General features: G+C 49.0%; 1 protein-coding gene across 3 annotated transcripts in view; it reads left to right on the top strand.

The window, feature by feature from the left end:
- RECQL5 (RecQ like helicase 5) overlaps nucleotides 1–18,963 on the top strand; it is a 110,560-nt gene that overhangs the window by 75,338 nt on the left and 16,259 nt on the right. For all 3 annotated transcript variants that reach the window (XM_077251758.1, XM_077251756.1, XM_077251757.1), the window contains exon 14: nucleotides 18,537–18,630. In XM_077251758.1, coding sequence (XP_077107873.1) covers nucleotides 18,537–18,630 — 94 coding nt within the window. The remainder of the gene's footprint in view (nucleotides 1–18,536; nucleotides 18,631–18,963) is intronic.

Genomic DNA, 18,963 nt, shown 5'->3' with positions numbered 1-18,963 from the left:
GGTGAGCAGACATGTCATATAGCTCATCCTATCACCTGCCACAGGTGGGGCCTGATAGGCTAAATGTCAGCCAAACACTGACAGGTTAGATAATGCACTGTACCACATAAGTTGTACAGCGTATTATCATTTCTATCAAATGATCACATAAAGTCTTGTGCACAAAAAACGTAAAAAAAGAAAAAACACATCTCAATTGAAACAATTAACCCCTTCCCGACCTTTGACGCATACGCTGCGTCATGAAAGTCTGTGCCAATCCGACCTATGACGCAGCGTATGCGTCATGGAATGATCGCGTCCCTGCAGATCGGGTGAAAGGGTTAACTCCAATCTCACCCGATCTGCAGAGACAGGGGGAGTGCTGCTTCAGCCCAGGGGGGGTGGCTTCACCCCCCCGTGGCTACGATCGCTCTGATTGGCTGCTGAAAGTGAAACTGCCAATCAGAGCGATTTGTAATATTTCACCTAAAAAACTGGTGAAATATTACAATCCAGCCATGGCCGATGCTGCAATATCATCGGCCATGGCTGGAAATACTGAAATGACCCCCCCCACACCCACCGATCGCCCCCCCAGTCCTCCGTTATGGGGTCCGGTCCCCTCCGTCCGCCTGCCGGCTCCCCCGTCCTCCTGTCCGCTCCCTCCTTGTTCGGATTCACCCCCCCTGTGCTCCGATTACCCCCCCTGTGCTCCAATCCAGCCCCCCACCACCCCTTCATACTTACCGATCCTCCCGGTGTCCGTACGTCTCCTCGCTGGGCGCCGCCATCTTCCAAAATGGCGGGCGCATGCTCAGTGCGCCCGCCGAATCTGCCAGCCGGCAGATTCCTTACAAGTACATTTTGATCGCTGTGGTAGGTTCTATCACAGCGATCAAAATAAAAAAAAATAATAAATAAACCCCCCCCTTTATCACCCCCATAGGTAGGGACAATAATAAAATAAAGACATTTTTTTTTTTTTTTTTCCGTTTTCCACTAGGGTTAGGGTTAGAACTAGGGTTAGAACAAGGGGTAGGGTTAGGGTTACGGGTTACGGGTAGGGTTAGGGGTAGGGTTAGGGTTATGGCATGTGCACACAGTGCGGATTTGGCTGCGGATTGGCCGCGGATCCGCAGCGGATTGGCCGCTGCGAATTCGTAGCAGTTTTCCATCAGGTTTACAGTACCATGTACACCTATGGAAAATCAAATCCACTGTGCCCATGGTGCGGAAAATTCCGTGCAGAAACGCTGCGTTGTATTTTCCGCAGCATGTCAATTCTTTGTGCGGATTCCGCAGCGTTTTACACCTGTTCCTCAATAGGAATCCGCAGGTGAAATCCGCACAAAAAAACACTGGAAATCTGCTGTAAATCTGCAGGTAAAACGCAGTGCCTTTTACCTGCAAATTTTTCAAAAATCGTGCGGAAAAATCTCACACGAATCCGCAACGTGGGCACATAGCCTTAGGGTTAGGGTTGGAAATAGGGCTAGGGTTGGAAATAGGGTTAAGATTAGGCTTGTGGTTAGGGTTACGGATAGGGTTAGGGGTGTGTTGGGGTTACAGTTGTGGTTAGGGTTGGGATTAGGGTTAGGGTTGGGATTAGGGTTACGGGTGTGTTGCGGTTAGGGTTGTGGTTAGGGGTGTGTTGGGGATAGGGTTGTGATTAGGGTTATGGCTACAGTTGGGATTAGGATTAGGGGTGTGTTGGGGTTAGTGTTGAAGTTAGAATTGAGGGGTTTCCACTGTTTAGGCACATCAGGGGTCTCCAAACGCAACATGGCGCCACCATTGATTCCAGCCAATCTTGCGTTCAAAAAGTCAAATGGTGCTCCCTCCCTTCCAAGCCCCAACGTGTGCCCAAACAGTGGTTTACCCCCACATTTGGGGTACCAGCGTACTCAGGACAAACTGGGCAACAACTGTTGGGGTCCAATTTCTCCTGTTACCCTTGTAAAAATAAAAAATTACTTGCTAAAACATAATTTTTGAGGAAAGAACAATTATTTTTTATTTTCACGGCTCTGCGTTATAAACTTCTGTGAAGCACTTGGGGGTTGAAAGTGCTCACCACACATCTAGATAAGTTCCTTGGGGGGTCTAGTTTCCAAAATGGGGTCACTTGTGGGGTGTTTCTACTGTTTAGGCATATCAGGGGCTCTGCAAATGCAACGTGACGCCCACAGACCATTCCATCAGTCTGCATTTCAAATGCCACTACTTCCCTTCCGAGCCCCGGCATATGCCCAAACAGTGGTCTACCCCCACATATGGGGTATCAGCGTACTCACAACAAACTGGGCAACAAATATTGGGGTCCAATTTCTCCTGTTACCCTTGTGAAAATAAAAAATTGCTTGCTAAAACATCTTTTTTGAGGAAAGAAAAATGATTTTTTATTTTCACGGCTCTGCGTTGTAAACTTCTGTGAAGCACTTGGGGGTTGAACGTGCTCAGCACACATCTAGATAAGTTCCTTGCGGGGTCTAGTTTCCAAAATGGGGTCAATTGTGGGGGGTTTCTACTGTTTAGGCATATCAGGGGCTCTGCACACGTAACATGATGCCCGCAGACCATTCCATCAAAGTCTGCATTCCAAAACGTCACTACTTCCATTCTGAGCCCCGGCATATGCCCAAACAGTGGTTTACCCCCACATATGGGGTATCAGCGTACTCAGGAGAAACTGGACAACAACTTTTGGGGTCCAATTTCTCCTGTTACTCTTGCAAAAATAAAAAATTCTGGGCTAAAAAATATTTTTGAGGAAAGGAAACACATTTATTATTTTCACGGCTCTGCGTTATAAACTTCTGTGAAGCACTTGGGGGTTGAAAGTGCTCACCACACATCTAGATAAGTTCCTTCGGGGGTCTAGTTTCCAAAATGGGGTCACTTGTGGGGTGTTTCTACTGTTTAGGCATATCAGGGGCTCTGCAAATGCAACGTGACGCCCACAGACCATTCCATCAGTCTGCATTTCAAATGCCACTACTTCCCTTCCGAGCCCCGGCATATGCCCAAACAGTGGTCTACCCCCACATATGGGGTATCAGCGTACTCACAACAAACTGGGCAACAAATATTGGGGTCCAATTTCTCCTGTTACCCTTGTGAAAATAAAAAATTGCTTGCTAAAACATCTTTTTTGAGGAAAGAAAAATGATTTTTTATTTTCACGGCTCTGCGTTGTAAACTTCTGTGAAGCACTTGGGGGTTGAACGTGCTCAGCACACATCTAGATAAGTTCCTTGCGGGGTCTAGTTTCCAAAATGGGGTCAATTGTGGGGGGTTTCTACTGTTTAGGCATATCAGGGGCTCTGCACACGTAACATGATGCCCGCAGACCATTCCATCAAAGTCTGCATTCCAAAACGTCACTACTTCCATTCTGAGCCCCGGCATATGCCCAAACAGTGGTTTACCCCCACATATGGGGTATCAGCGTACTCAGGAGAAACTGGACAACAACTTTTGGGGTCCAATTTCTCCTGTTACTCTTGCAAAAATAAAAAATTCTGGGCTAAAAAATATTTTTGAGGAAAGGAAACACATTTATTATTTTCACGGCTCTGCGTTATAAACTTCTGTGAAGCACTTGGGGGTTCAAAGTGCTCACCACACATCTAGATAAGTTCCTTGGGAGGTCTAGTTTCCAAAATGGGGTCACTTGTGCGGGAGCTCCAATGTTTAGGCACACAGGGGCTCTCCAAACGCGACATGGTGTCCGCAGAGCATTCCATCAAAGTCTGCATTTCAAAACGTCACTACTTCCCTTCCGAACCCCGACGTGTGCCAAAACAGTGGTTTACCCCCACATATGGGGTATCATCGTACTCAGGACAAACTGGACAACAACATTTGGGGTCCAATTTCTCCTGTTACCCTTGGGAAAAAAAAATTCTGGGCTAAAAATCATTTTTGAGGAAAGAAAAATTATTTTTTATTTTCACGGCTCTGCGTTATAAACTTCTGTGAAGCACCTGGGGGTTATAAGTGCTCACTATGCATCTAGATAAGTTCCTTGGGGGGTCTAGTTTCCAAAATGGGGTCACTTGTAGGGGAGCTCCAATGTTTAGGCACACAGGGGCTCTCCAAACGCGACATGGTGTCCGCTAACGATTGGAGCTAATTTTCCATTCAAAAAGTCAAATGGCACGCCTCCCCTTCCGAGCCTTGCCGTGCACCCAAACAGTGGTTTACCCCCACATATGAGGTATCGGCGTACTCAGGAGAAATTGCCCAACAAATTTTAGGATCCATTTTATCCTGTTGCCCATGTGAAAATGAAAGAATTGAGGCTAAAATAATTGTTTTGTGAAAAAAAAGTACTTTTTCATTTTTACGGAACAATTTGTGAAGCACCTGGGGGTTTAAAGTGCTCACTATGCTTCTAGATAAGTTCCTTGGGGGGTCTAGTTTCCAAAATGGGGTCCTTCCCTTCCGAGCCCTGCCGTGCGCCCAAACAGTGGTTTACCCCCACATATGAGGTATCAGCGTACTCAGGACAAATTGGACAACAACGTCCATGGTCCAGTTTCTCCTTTTACCCTTGGGAAAATAAAAAAATTGTTGCTAAAAGATCATTTTTGTGACTAAAAAGTTAAATGTTCATTTTTTACTTCCATGTTGCTTCTGCTGCTGTGAAACACCTGAAGGGTTAATAAACTTCTTGAATGTGGTTTTGAGCACCTTGAGGGGTGCAGTTTTTAGAATGGTGTCACTTTTGGGTATTTTCAGCCATATAGAACCCTCAAACTGACTTCAAATGTGAGGTGGTCCCTAAAAAAAATGGTTTTGTAAATTTTGTTGTAAAAATGAGAAATCACTGGTCAAATTTTAACCCTTATAACTTCCTAGCAAATAAAAAATTTGTTTCCAAAATTGTGCTGATGTAAAGTAGACATGTGGGAAATGTTATTTATTAACTATTTTGTGTCACATAACTCTCTGGTTTAACAGAATAAAAATTCAAAATGTGAAAATTGCGAAATTTTTCACAAATAAACTCAGAAATTATCGACCTAAATTTACCACTAACATGAAGCCCAATATGTCACGAAAAAACAATCTCAGAATCGCTAGGATCCGTTGAAGCGTTCCAGAGTTATTACCTCATAAAGGGACACTGGTCAGAATTGCAAAAAATGGCAAGGTCATTAAGGCCAAAATAGGCTGGGTCATGAAGGGGTTAAAAAAAGTTTATTTTTGAAAAAAAAAAAAAAAACATTTTGGGTATTACCACATCCGTAACGGCATATACTATAAAACTGTTTCGTTATTTTTATATGAGGATGAATGCCATAAAAATTGTAACACAGTGGCATAATTTCTTTTTATGTTCATCCCACCTCACAAAAAAAAATTTAATAAAAAGTGATCAAAAAGTTGCGTCGTCTCCAGAATGGTAGCAATAAAAATAACGTTGTTAGAAAAAAAAAAGAAAAATCCTTAGCTCTGTTAAAGAGGTTGTCCACAACTCTAACACTGATGGCCAATACATAGAATAGGTAATCAATGTTAAAGTAGTGGACAACCTCTTGGAGGAAAAAATGAGTGTTATTGCTCTTAGAATATGATGACCCCACTGAAAAAAAAATAAAAAAATTTTAAAAAAGGAATTTTCTGCAGTAAAATATAAAATACCTATGCTTATGACATCAGTTTAATCATATCTAACTAAAGACATGTTAATTATACTGCATGGGGAGCGCCGTAAAAAGAATCAATAAAAGCGATTCCAGATTTATTCTTTTTTATTCATCCTTTGTACAAAAAGATGGAATAAATGGTGATCAACAAGTTGTAGGTAGTGATAACAATGAAACTTCAGTTTGTCCCTTTAAAAGACAAACCCTAAAACAGTTGTATCTACAGAAAGATAAAAATGTATATGTCCAAGAATATAGCAACCAATAAAATAAAATTATTGTTTATTTTTTAAAGTGTTTATCGATAAGTAGTAAAACATTAAAAAACATGGGATGCTATGGCAGCCTGGACCCATGAAAGGCCTCCATCACTGTCATCTTTGTACCCCTTTGAAGCCAAGCCTGTGTTGATAGTTCACCTGACATATTGCAGCACATGCGATTAAATGATTGCAGGAACAAGTCCCTTAGGGTGACCAAAAATTATATATAAAACAGATTAAACAAACAAATTCAACAATAATCATAGTAAAACCCCAAAGCGTAAAAGTTTTGAATCCCTCCCGGTTTTATCAATATAAAAATAAAGAAATAAAATATCGTAAATACATTTTTGGTATTGCCACATTTGCAAAAGTTCAATCTATCAAAATATAAAATCATTTATTCTGTATGATAAATGACATACAAAAAAACCCCACAGCAATTCTGACATTTAAGTAAGTTGTTGTGACTCCTTCAAAAAAATGCAATAAGCAGCGATCAAAATGGTACCTATAAAAATGTCAGCTTGCCAAGAACAAAAGAAAAAAACACGCCATCATACTGCTCTACCGACAGAAAAAGAAAAGTTATGAGACTCAGAAAATGGCAATACAAAGTACTGCTCTTTTTTAACCACTAAAATATATAGAGAGAGAAAGAGAGAGATCATGAGGATTGTTTTTCCAGGTCATTTTTACAGTTTGCTGCGGGCTGTAAAATCAAAACCCCAAAACACAATGGCGTAATTGCAATTTCATTTCACCCCACTTGAAATTTTTCAGTACATTGTATGGTAAGCTTACAGGGGTATTCCCATCTCCAAGACCCTATCCCAATATGTAGTAGGTGTAATAATAATAATAATATTATAATCAAATCCCTCCAATTAGAAATGTAATACAGTTTTTCTGATTTGCTATGTCGCTTTCCTCATGTGCAGGCATTGCAGGACCTTAGGTATCCATGGTTACGACCATCAGTGTATGTAACCATGGATACCTAAGGTTCTGCAACACCTGCACATGAGGAAAGAGACATAGCAAATCAGAAAAGACTGATTTTTGGTACTTACCGTAAAATCTCTTTCTTGGAGCCTTCATTGGGGGACACAGGACAACCATGGGTGTATGCTGCTGCTGCTAGGAGGCTGACACTATGCAAAAAAAGGAAAAGGCGTAGCTCCTCCCTGGCAGTATACACCCACCGACAGGCACCAAGCACCTCAGTTAGTGCAAAAAGCAGTAGGAGAAGAGACAAAACTCATAATAGTAAAAGTACCAACTTAACTAGGGCCTCCAGGCCCCAAACACGGTACCAGAACAAACAAGTAGGGAGGGTGCTGTGTCCCCCAATGAAGGCTCCAAGAAAGAGATTTTACGGTAAGTACCAAAAATCCGTCTTTCTTTATCGCTTCATTGGGGGACACAGGACAACCATGAGACGTCCAAAAGCAGTCCTGGAAAAGGGTGGGTATAAAGGAAACGAGAAAAGGTCTCAGGTCGGCCGGTGTGCAACCGCCGCCTGCAGTACCTTCCTACCAAGACCTGCATCGGACGAGGCTTGGGTATGAACCCGATAGAACCTCGTAAACGTGTGCAAAGACGACCAGGTTGCGGCCTTGCAAACTTGCAAGGCGGAGGCCTGGTGGCGAACAGCCCAAGAAGCTCCGACAGCTCTGGTGGAGTGAGCTCGCACCCCCGGAGGAGGACGTGCCTCATGAACACGGTACGATTCTGAAATTGCCGAGCTAATCCAGCGCGAGATAGTGGATTTAGACGCTTGAAGGCCCTTCCGACGACCCTCGGAAACGACAAGGAGAGAATCTGATTGACGGAAAGGAGCGGTTCTAGAAAGATAGACCCGAATGGCCCTGACCACGTCAAGCTTGTGAAGGGACTTCTCCAAAGGATGAGCCGGAGAAGGGCAAAATGATGGAAGGACAATGTACTTGTTGATGTGGAAAGCCGAGACCACCTTGGGAAGGAATTCGGGAACCGGTCTAAGAACGACCTTATCCTGATGAAGAATCAGGAAGGGGGAACGGCATGACAGGGCTGCCAACTCGGAGACCCTCCTGATACATGTAATGGCAATGAGGAAGGCGACCTTCCAAGATAGAATGAAAGGCACGTCATGAAGAGGCTCAAAGGGAGCAGCCTGAAGAGCACCAAGGACCAGGTTAACATCCCAAGGTTCAAAGGGAGGACGGAAAGGAGGAGCGATATGCGCAACTCCCTGTAGAAAAGTCCGAACCTGGTGAATGGAGGAAAGGTCACTCTGGAAGAGGATCGACAGAGCGGCACTTGTCCCTTGAGTGTGCTGAAGGATAAGCCCGAATCGAGACCAGACTGGAGGAAACCAAGAAGCTCCGGAAGAGAAAAGGACATTGGAAAAACTTCATTAGTTTCACACCACCGGAAGAATGCTTTCCAGTACCTATGGTAGATACAGGAAGACGCCGGTTTTCTGGCTGTGATCATGGTCTGTATGACCTGGGGAGAGAGACCAGAGTTCTTCAAGACTGCGGCCTCAACAGCCATGCCATTAAACTCAGCGACTGAGAACTCTGGTGGTAGAGAGAAAGGAGGTCTGGACGATCCGGGATTCTCCAAGTGTCCGCGAGCATGTTTACGAGCTCGGCGTACCACGGCCACCTTGGCCAGTCCGGCGCTATCAGTATGACTGGAATCCCTTACAACTTGATCTTCTTTACCACCCTTGGAATCAAGGGGAGGGGTGGGAACAGGTAGGGAAACTGAAACTGGGACCATGGAATTACCAGAGCGTCATGGCCGACGGCAAGAGGGTCCCGGGATCTGGCAACAAACTGAGGGACCTTGTGGTTCATCCGGGATGCCATAAGGTCGACGTCTGGCGTACCCCAGCAGAGGCAAATTTGATCGAAGACTGCGGGGTGGAAAGACCACTCGCCCGCTGCTAGGCCCTGGCGACTGAGAAAGTCGGCTGCCCAGTTTTCGACCCCGGGGATATGAACGGCTGATATGGCTGGAACATGGCGTTCCGCCCACCGAAGAATATTTGCCGCTTCTGCCATTACTTTGCCGCTGCGAGTCCCACCCTGGTGGTTTAAGTACGCCACGGCCGTGGCGTTGTCCGACTGGATGCGGACGGGAAGATTTGTCAGAAGAGACCGCCAGTGGTTTAGCGCAAGGAAGATTGCCCTGATCTCCAGAAGGTTGATGGGAAGGAGAGCTTCCTGGGTGGTCCAACGGCCCTGAGCCGTGTGCTGTCGGAAGACTGCTCCCCATCCGAGAAGGCTGGCATCGGTGGTGATGACCTGCCACTGAAGGGGAAGAAATGATCTTCCTCTCAGGAGACAGGAGGACAACGTCCACCAGGTTAGGGACTGACGGACCTGGAGAGGAAGGTGGACGGGACGGTCCAGGGAGTCCAAGGACCTGTTCCAGGTGGATAGGAGGAATAGCTGGAGGGGGCGGGTGGGGAACTGGGCGAAAGGAACAGCCTCCATGGAGGCCACCATCTTTCCCAGGACTCCCATGCAGAACCGAAGTGACTGGGGAGCTGGGCGTTTGAGAAGGCGGACCGCCTTCAGGAGTACTGAGAACTTGTCCTCTGGGAGGAAGACCCGAGCTAAGTTCATGTCGAACACCATGCCCAGGAAGGACAGTTGTTGGGACGGAATCAGAGAGGACTTGGTCCGGTTGATAATCCAGCCGAGACGGTTCAGGGTGTCCAGGGAGATCTGGAGACTGTGGGCATAGTCTAGATGAGAGGACCCCTTGATCAACAGATCGTCCAGGTAGGGGATAACGAGGATCCCCCTGGAACGAAGGAGGGCCATGACCGCCGCCATGATTTTGGTGAAGACCCTGGGGGCAGACGCTAAACCGAAAGGGAGAGCCGTGAATTGGTAGTGATTGCCCTCGATTGCAAACCGAAGGAATCTCTGATGCCGTATGCAGATGGGAACATGAAGATATGCATCTTGAATGTCGACCGAGCAGAGGAACTCCCCAGGTTCCATGGCGGCGATCACTGACCGCAGGGATTCCATTCTGAAGTGGCGAGGTCGGACATGGCGGTTCAGAAGCTTCAAATCCAGGATAGGGCGAAGAGACCCGTCATTCTTTGGAACTACAAAAAGGTTCGAGTAGAACCCGGAAAAACGTTCTTCGAAAGGAACAGGAACTACGACTCCGGTGGCGACCAGAGACGTTACGGCTTGAAGCAAGCCGGGTAAATGGGACGGTTGCTTTGGAGGACGAGAGAGAAAGAAGCGATTTTCCGGGAGGGTAGAAAATTAGATCTTGTACCTGGAGGTAATAATCTCTCTGACCCAGGCTTCGCTGATCACTGACAGCCAGGTGTCTTTGAAAAGAAGAAGCCTGCCTCCCACCCTGGAAAGACTCCCAGGTGGGGGCGACCCGTCACTTGGAACGGTATCTGTTGGCACGAGACCCGGAAGACCTGGGAGATGGAGCCCTGGATCTCCACATGGGAGCTGGCTTGTATGAGGGTTTTCTACGCTCACCCGTGGTAGCGGGTCGCTCTTGTTGCGATGAGGAATCTGAGGCTGCAAACGGACGAAAGGGGCGAAATGATCGAGGACCCTTTGGGTTAACGAAGCGTTTTGGCTTGGACTGGGGGAGAGAGGTACTCTTGCCCCCAGTCGCGTCTGAGATAATTTGATCCAGACGAGCACCAAAAAGCCTGGAACCTTGAAACGCCAAGTTGGTGAGAGACTTTTTGGAAGTAGCATCTGCATTCCATGCCTTTAGCCAAAGAATGCGGCGAATAGCGACAATGTTGCTGCTTGCCCTGGCCGAACAGGCTGCTGCATCTAGGGAGGCAGTGAGAAGGTATTTCCCTGCGTGGTTAATCTGGTCTGCGAGGTCAGCCAGCTCGGTAGGGGAGGCTGAAGCCAAAATGCCCCGACAGAGAATCTTGGCTCAGGCAGAGATGGCTTTAGCCACCCAGGTGGAAGCAAAGCTGGGGCAGAGGGAAGCACCCGTTGCCTCGAAAGCTGATTTGGCCAGTGCCTCAATTTGTCTGTCCGATGCGTCCTTAAGCGACGCGCCGTCCGGTAAGGGGAGAACCGTCTTGGAGGAAAGACAGGAGATCTGCGGATCGACCTTGGGAGATTCTGCCCACTTGGAGAGAAGATCGGCGCTAAAGGGATAGAGCACATCCAGATGTTTTCTACCTGAAAAACGTTTTTCAGGATGTTCCCAGTGTTTAGAGAGGGTAGACTCAAACTCCTCATGGGTAGGAAAGGAGCGAGAGGGACGCTTCACCCGCTTAAAAGAGACAGACGAATCCTGGGGGGAAAACTCGTCTTGTTTTAGTTTGAGGGTTTGCGAGATAGCCGAAATAAGACTATCTACGACAGCCTGCATGCTAGAAGCCTGGTCTGAATCGGAGTCAGAACCGGACTGGGAATCCACGTCAGACCCAATGTCCTCCTCCGAAGAGGGGAATTGGGAGGAGGAGAGCAGTTTGAGCGCTGCGGAGGGACCCGGAGAACCAGACGAAGAGCCAGACAGTCCTCTTTCTAGAGCGGCTGGCTGATTTGTCTCCCTGTGGTTCAGGGTCAGGTGCGGCCGACTCGCCATGGGAGACGGTCGAAGCACTGGTGGCTGAAGGAAGCTGTGGAAGACGTTCAAGCGCCTGGACCAGAGACTGAGATACCTTAGTCAAATCAGAGAGGGAACGGCGTGCCTGAGATGTAAGAGCCCTCCTCAGTGGAGGAGGAAAGAGCGCTGAAAAAACGCGCCCGAGGAGGGGGCGTGTGGCTGGCCGCAGCGGTGAAAGTGAAAGTAAAACAGCCGGGACTCTGAGCGCTGTACATCTAGACAGGGGGAAGGTGAGATACTGCTTCGGGGGAGCGGCTGCTGAAGCACTGGTAACTGCATGTTCCGGTTCCACAGGTAGAGGGAGAGAGGATCGTCCAGGGGCCCAATGAGAGAGGGGTCGCTGGAAACTGAATCCTTCGTCCAGAAGACGGCCTCGACCCCAAAGACAAGGGGGAGGGTCACCGCTGGCGACCACCGTCTTCCTCTCAGCCCTCTCCGAGGAGAGGTGTGAGGGGGACTGTTTGGCAAGGACCGCCACCATAAAGACCCTGGAGCACCTGGGAGGGTGACAGGGGATAATGTCCTGCCGGCGGTCTGAGAGCTGCGATGCGGACTCAGCCGCCCTCCTGGGGAGGCAGGGTGGAAGATTGCACCCTGAATCCCCTGAATGCTGTGATCTGAAAAACAGGATTTTTGGTTGCTTACCGTAAAATCTGTTTCTCGGAGCCTTCATTGGGGGACACAGGAACCATGGGTGTATGCTGCTGCCATTAGGAGGCTGACACTATGCAAATAAAAAAGCTAGCTCCTCCTCTGCAGTGTACACCCCACCGACAGGAAGTAGGATATTCAGTTAGTGAGAAAGCAGTAGGAGAAGCAACGTGTAAACGAGAAAGAATAATATTATAATAATAATAATAATCTTCATTTATACAGCGCCAACAAACTTAAGCAGCGCTTTACAGTCTAAAAGTTTCAAACACTCAAAGAGCATTCAAAGAACACAAACGTTAACAGTATAACACAATAAACAGAGCTGTTCAACTTGGGAGGGTGCTGTGTCCCCCAATGAAGGCTCCGAGAAACAGATTTTACGGTAAGCAACCAAAAATCCTGTTTTCTCTATCGCCTCTCATTGGGGGACACAGGAACCATGGGACGTCCCAAAGCAGTCCCTGGGGTGGGAACAGCAGAAAAAAAACTCCATTCAGGTCGGAGGAATCACCACTGCCGCCTGCAAGATCCTTCCGCCTAGGCTGGTAACTGTCGAAACGCAGGTATGGAGTTTATAACCCTTGGGAAAAGAGTGAACGGAACACCAGGTTGCCGCCTAGCAAAGTTGTAGGGCGGATGCCCTATGGTGTACTGCCCAGGAGGCGCCCATTGCCCGGGGCAGAAGTGAGTCTTAATACCAGGAGGAATCACTCTGTTCTTGACCCGGTGAGCCTCCAGAATGGAAAGTCTGATCCAGAGAACAATCGTAACCTTGGAGGCCGGCAGGCCTCTTGGCGTATCGTCTGGAATCACAAAAAGACAGTCAGTCTTCCTAAAGAAGGCGGTCCTAGACAAATAGATCCTCACCGCCATGACCAGGTCTAGCCTGTTCAGCGAACGCCCAGAGCAGGACAAAGGTGGGAAGGACGATCTTATTGAAGTAAAAGGAGGACACCATCCTGGGAAGAAAAGGCGGTGAAGGCCGTAAAACTACCTTATCCTGGTGAAGAACCAAGAAATGGGGAGACAGGAGAGAGCCACCAACTCCGAGGCGCGCCTAATGGAGGTGATGGTCACCAGAAACGCCACCTTGCGGGACAGGACAGTGAGGCCTCATGGGGAGGTTCAAGGGGGGAACCCCACTGAGCATCCAGAACAAGATTGAGGTCCCAGGGATCCGCGGGAGTCTGGTACGGGAGAGCCGCATGCGCCACTCCTTGAAGAAAAGTTCTGATATGAGAACGGGACGTATGTAAAACTTTGTACCGTGATAGCCAGTAGCTAAGGACCTCTGAAAGGGACTTCAGAAAAAGGATGGAAAAGGTTGCTATCTGACCCTTCAGAGAACTAAGGGCAAGACCAGCATCAAGTTCTGCCTAGAGAAAACAGCCAAAATGGAAGGTTTCAACAGCAAAGCTGTTGACTTGAGCCACCAAGAACTCTGCGGCAGATGGGTCCCTGGTACTGAAGATCCGACCAGACTGGGGGCCTCCAGTGGTAGTCCGCGAGAAGATGGAGGATCTCAGCGAACCAGAACCTTCTGGGCCAATGTGGTGCGGTCAGAATGACCGGCACCCCCTCCGCATTGATCTTAAACAGCCTGGGAAGAAAGGGAAGAACAAATTGCGACCCAGGAACGGTCAAAGTATCGGTATCCACAACAAGAGGATCGTGGACTTGGAAACAAACGGAGGAACTTTCCTAAGCAGACGGGCCGCCAGGAGATCCGTGTCTGGAGTTCCTCATCAAAGGCAAAATTGAAGGAAGACCTCCTGAAGCAGGAACCCCTGTCCTGCCGCAAAGCCGTCGCGGCAGAGAAAACACTGCGGCCTAGTAATCCACGCCAGGGATATGCACTGCAGATAGTGCAGAAACCGTCGCCTCTGCCCAGAGGAGGATAGAGGATATTGGATACCTCCGCCATTGCCAAGAGACTGATTCCCTCCCTGGCGATTGACATAAGCCACAACTGAGGCATTGGACGTCTGGATTCTGACTGGCAGACCTCTGAGAAGCCTTTCCTAGAGACTCAGGGATAGAAGAAAGGCCCCCATCTCAAGGGTATCGATCGGCGGAGAGGACTCTTGCTCCGACCAACGCCCCCTTCAATGACAGATGGTGAGAAAACGCACCCCAGCCGGGAAGGCTGGTGACCGTCGTCACCACCTGCCTTGGGAGGACCGGACCTGGGGAATGAGAGGAGATGACAGCCACCAGTTGAGAGGCTATTAGAATCGGTCGGATTGGAGGATCCAGAGACAGTACAGACGTGTCCCACTGAGGAATGGGCTGCTGAATTGGTCTCAAGTGGAACAGCGCAAAAGAGAACGCTTACGGAGCTGTCACCATGCATCACAGGAACGTCGTAGCTGAACGGAAGGAAGGCAGCCGAGGACCCTGCAGAGAGCGAACTCCGTATGGAGAATTGCCCGCTTCTCAAGAAGAAAAAACCCCCGGCGGTGTCGAACAACATGCCTAAGAGAACGAGAGGCTGACTCGGAACAAGACAAGACTTTGTTCTGTTGGCCAGCCACCAGAAACGGGACCGGGAGTCGAGGACGATGGTCAGACTCTTCTGGGCCTGAGACTTGATGAGGATAACTTCAAGGTATGGAATGAGCACTAGGCCCCTGATCTGCAAGGAAAATCAGGACATGGAGCAAGGCATCTAGGATATCCATGGAGCACAGGAATTCCTGTGGATCCATGGAAGCCAGGACTGAACAGAGGAACTTCATCCTGAAATGCCGCAGGCGGAGCCTTCTGTTCACTAACTTCAGAGACAAAATGGGCCGAACAGCGCCGCTCTTCTTCGGCACTACAAGCAGGTTTGAATAGAAACCTGTGAAGCGTACCTGCTGTGGAAAGGAAACAATAACCTCCGAACAAAGAAAGAAGGCAATGGACGCAAAGAAACCTGAGATCAGAGGAGGATTTTTAGAGGTCGGGAGCAATTCCGGGCCGCGAAGCGAACCGTATCTTGTATCCGGAGGATACCACCTCCCTGATCTAAGCGTCCTCCACCGAAGCCAGCCAAACATCCCTGAAAAAGACAGGAGATGCCCGCACAAACTGGAAGAAACGCTGGGCCGTTGGCACGAGTTATGCTGAGGAAGATCTGCCAGGTCTAGGCCTGGTGGACCAACCATGGGAGTTGTGGGAACGCCGGGAAGGGATAGGCGTAAAGGAAGCCTTTTCTCTAGCCAGACGAGATCGCAGTCTGTGTTAGCTAGAGGAATCTTCCGACGCCACAAAACAGCGAATTAATCATTTGTTCCAGCATGTAGTCAAAGAGACAGGCCCCCTGGAAGGGGAGGCCGGTAAGCGACTTCTTGAAGACAAGTCCGCCTGCTGCATCAGATGGCCACCATATTGCTGGACGCGTGCACAAGCCGCGCATCTAGGGAGGCAGATACCAAATATTACCCTGCATAGGAAATTTGGTCCGTCAGGTCAGCTAGCTCCCCCGGAGGGGCTCCAGCCAGGGTGCTCTTACAAGGCTGTTTGGTCCATCTATCTATGGTCCCTGAGACCCAGGTAGAGGCAATGACCGAGGCACAAAGTAGAAGCAGCCGTTTCAAAGGCTAATTTATCCAGCGGATCTATAATTGTATCCTTTGAACCTATGCCAAGTTGGCAGTCTGGGAGCTGAATTGCCGAGGAATCAGTCCAGTTAGCGATGAGCTCAGGAGAGAAGGAATATAGGATGCCGAGACGCTTCCCTGTCTGAAAGCATCTGGTATCGCTCGCATTTCCCCTGGTAAGTACCACTACAAATTCAGTGTGTGGGGCAAAGACCTTGGAAGGTGGTTTGACCGTCTAAACGAAAACCGCCTATTCTGCGGGTTCCGTAGAGGTATCCATGATGCTTAGGGTCTGGTTGATCGCATCTGAAACTTCCTCTGCAAACATGACCAAGGAAGTCCGTTTCTCTCTCGAGAGAGGAGGAGGGTCAGGAAGAGGGATCTCACTGGTCCAGACCAGAGAGCAAGATGAAGCGAGAAAGAAAGTTGTCAGACATCCATGGGGCTGATGGTGGACGTCCTGGTCTCCTCCAACCGACAGGCTCTGGAGGGAGAGTGGGTGGGGAATGGAGCTGGGACCGAACCTCTAAGCACGCTTGTGTGCTAGGATCATGGTCCTGCTGTCGGATCAATGAGGATACGGGGTGGCGGTACATGCCGTACTCATAGTCCATAATGTGGGATTACAGGTGTGACTGTTCACCCTGTATCCCTTCTTGTGGCCTGAGTTGAACAAGGCTGGTCGGAAAATCCTGTGACCCACTAGCCATTGCGGTCAGTCACGGACACCAAGGGCGTGACATCCTGGTGAGGTCTGCCCCAGACTGAGACAGAAGCAAAGCCCACCCAGGGATAATCATGGGTCTCGGTCTCACCCTTGGTAGGGACTCCTGGACAGGAAGTTGCTGCAGCTGACAAGAGGAAGCAGGAGGACGGGAACGCTCTCCTTATAGGATTAGGCCTGGGAGCAGACCCACTAAATGATGCCCGAAGGTTAGGGGAACAGGAGAGGGGAGTAATAGACTGCATAGCAGAGTTACTCACAGTAATACTAGAGTCCTGTAGACTGCTCCCGGCTGTAGCTGCGACTGGCATCATGGCACAGGTCCAAGGCACCAGCGATGAGACGGCAACCTAAGGAGGATGCAGGGGACCCCGCCGGAGAAAGCGTGTGCTGGCCGATGGTAACCGTTGAAAGGGCGCTGGAACGTGCGCCCTGCTGCGATGTAGCGGCAAGCAGCGGCGTAGAAGTCATGGGCCCGGGAGCACCAAGATGGCGCCGGTGGGCGGGGAGTAAAGAGATTGTCGGGCGGGAGAAAGCCCGCCCGAAAAAAACCGGAAGTGGAGGAGCGCGGTACCGGAAGTAGGCCCCGGCAGAAGCCGGGACCTAAATTAGAGGCCGGCGCCGCCGGAAAAGAGACCGCGGCTCCGGAGCAGTGCGCCGCAGAGCAGCGCGGCCGCCTGCCAGGGCCGCCAGAGGGAACGCAATTGCCAGGGTCGCCGGGGCCTAAATTAGAGGTCGGCGCCGCCAGATATAGGAGAAAACGCCGCCTTGCAGCGCCGAAGCCTGTAGGAAGTAAGTAGCGCGGCAGCCTGCCAAGGCCGCCGCACAGGCACTGCATTGCAGCCGCAGGGGGAAGTGGTGCCCCTGTAAGAGGTGACATTGCGGCCGCCGAACAGAGAGGCCGCAGGGATGAAGGGGATCGGAAGAGGGAAGCGCGGCAGCCTTTACCGCGCGAGATAAGCTCGACTAGGGGCCCCTGGGATCCCTATTAAAATTATTTCAGCGCCGCCATAGAGGGTCGTGCAGCGCGCCTGTAGGAACTTCTACTCCCCCACACTGTGAGGGTGGGCAGGGAAGGATCTGGGGGATATAGGGAAATACTCACCTAAACATCCCACGTCGTCTGCTACTAACCTGAGGGGAATGAGACGTCCACGGAGCTGTGATGGACGTCCTCGTCTCCTCCAACCGACAGGCTCTGGTGGGCGAGTTGTGGGGGACGGAGCCAGGACCGGACTTCTGAGCACGCTTGTGTGCTAGGCTCTTGGTCCTGGAGAGGGATCTATGAGGATACGGGGTGGCAGTACACGCCGTACTCATAGTCCGCATTGTGGGACTACAGGTGTGACTGTTCACCCTGTATCCCTCCGGAAAATCTGAAAAGAAACGACGCACATTGAGGTAGATAAGGGTCTAATGAAAGACCCGTGTCCACCTCCTACTGACACTAAGCTAAACTGAATATCCTACTTCCTGTCGGTGGGGTGTACACTGCAGAGGAGGAGCTAGCTTTTTTATTTGCATAGTGTCAGCCTCCTAGTGGCAGCAGCATACACCCATGGTTCCTGTGTCCCCCAATGAGAGGCGATAGAGAAAAGAAAGCCAAAGCGTTAATAAAAACAAAAAAACCTGTAAAGGAATCAAGATTAGCAGCGGATCTGAAGATCCAGGTCCGCCTCCTACAGACACTAAGCACAAACTAAGGTGCTTGGTGCCTGTCGGTGGGTGTATACTGCCGGGAGGAGCTACGCCTTTTTCCTTTTTTGCATAGTGTCAGCCTCCTAGCAGCAGCAGCATACACCCATGGTTGTCCTGTGTCCCCCAATGAAGCGATAAAGAAAACTGTATTACATTTGTAATTGGAGGTATTTGCTAATATTGGGATAGGATCTTGGAGATGGGAATACCCCTTTAACAATGTCATTAAACCTAGAACTTTTCTACTTGTCCCTTGAAAAAAAAATACAACATGGCTACAATGTATTACTATGTAAAATGTGCTACTATTCCGTTGACACCTATATGCTCTCTCTCACTTTCATGTCTATATTTAACCCAGAGTTGACATCTCTTCTTTTGCCATGGACCTAGAATATGAGGTTTTCCGAAGCAGCAAAATGTCTAACCTATATAAAGCAGGAGTATTAAAAAAGGTGAGTATTAAAGGGTCTTTGTTACCAGGTTTTTTTTTCTATTTCAAATTGCTTACATTATTACAGAAGACACATTGGTTGTGAGACAAGTATAAGAAATGACAGTGGATGAAATTAAATTAATTTTCGCAAATGCATGTCATTGGCGAAATTTCCCTCAATATTACAGGGACACAGGTTCTACATTCTCATTACCAGAATAAGCTTTAAATCTGGTGAAATTCTCCTGTTTGGAAAATTCCAACTGTGAGAGGGAAGCTGATTCTATGCATCATGCGAATGGCAAAGTGGGGGCTTGTGCCAAGATTGATCACTGAACAAGGACCTAGAAAC

The sequence above is a fragment of the Ranitomeya variabilis genome, chromosome 4 (genome assembly GCF_051348905.1).
Source record: "Ranitomeya variabilis isolate aRanVar5 chromosome 4, aRanVar5.hap1, whole genome shotgun sequence".
Classification (NCBI taxonomy): domain Eukaryota; kingdom Metazoa; phylum Chordata; class Amphibia; order Anura; family Dendrobatidae; genus Ranitomeya; species Ranitomeya variabilis.
This window is presented reverse-complemented; position numbering and strand designations above follow the sequence as displayed.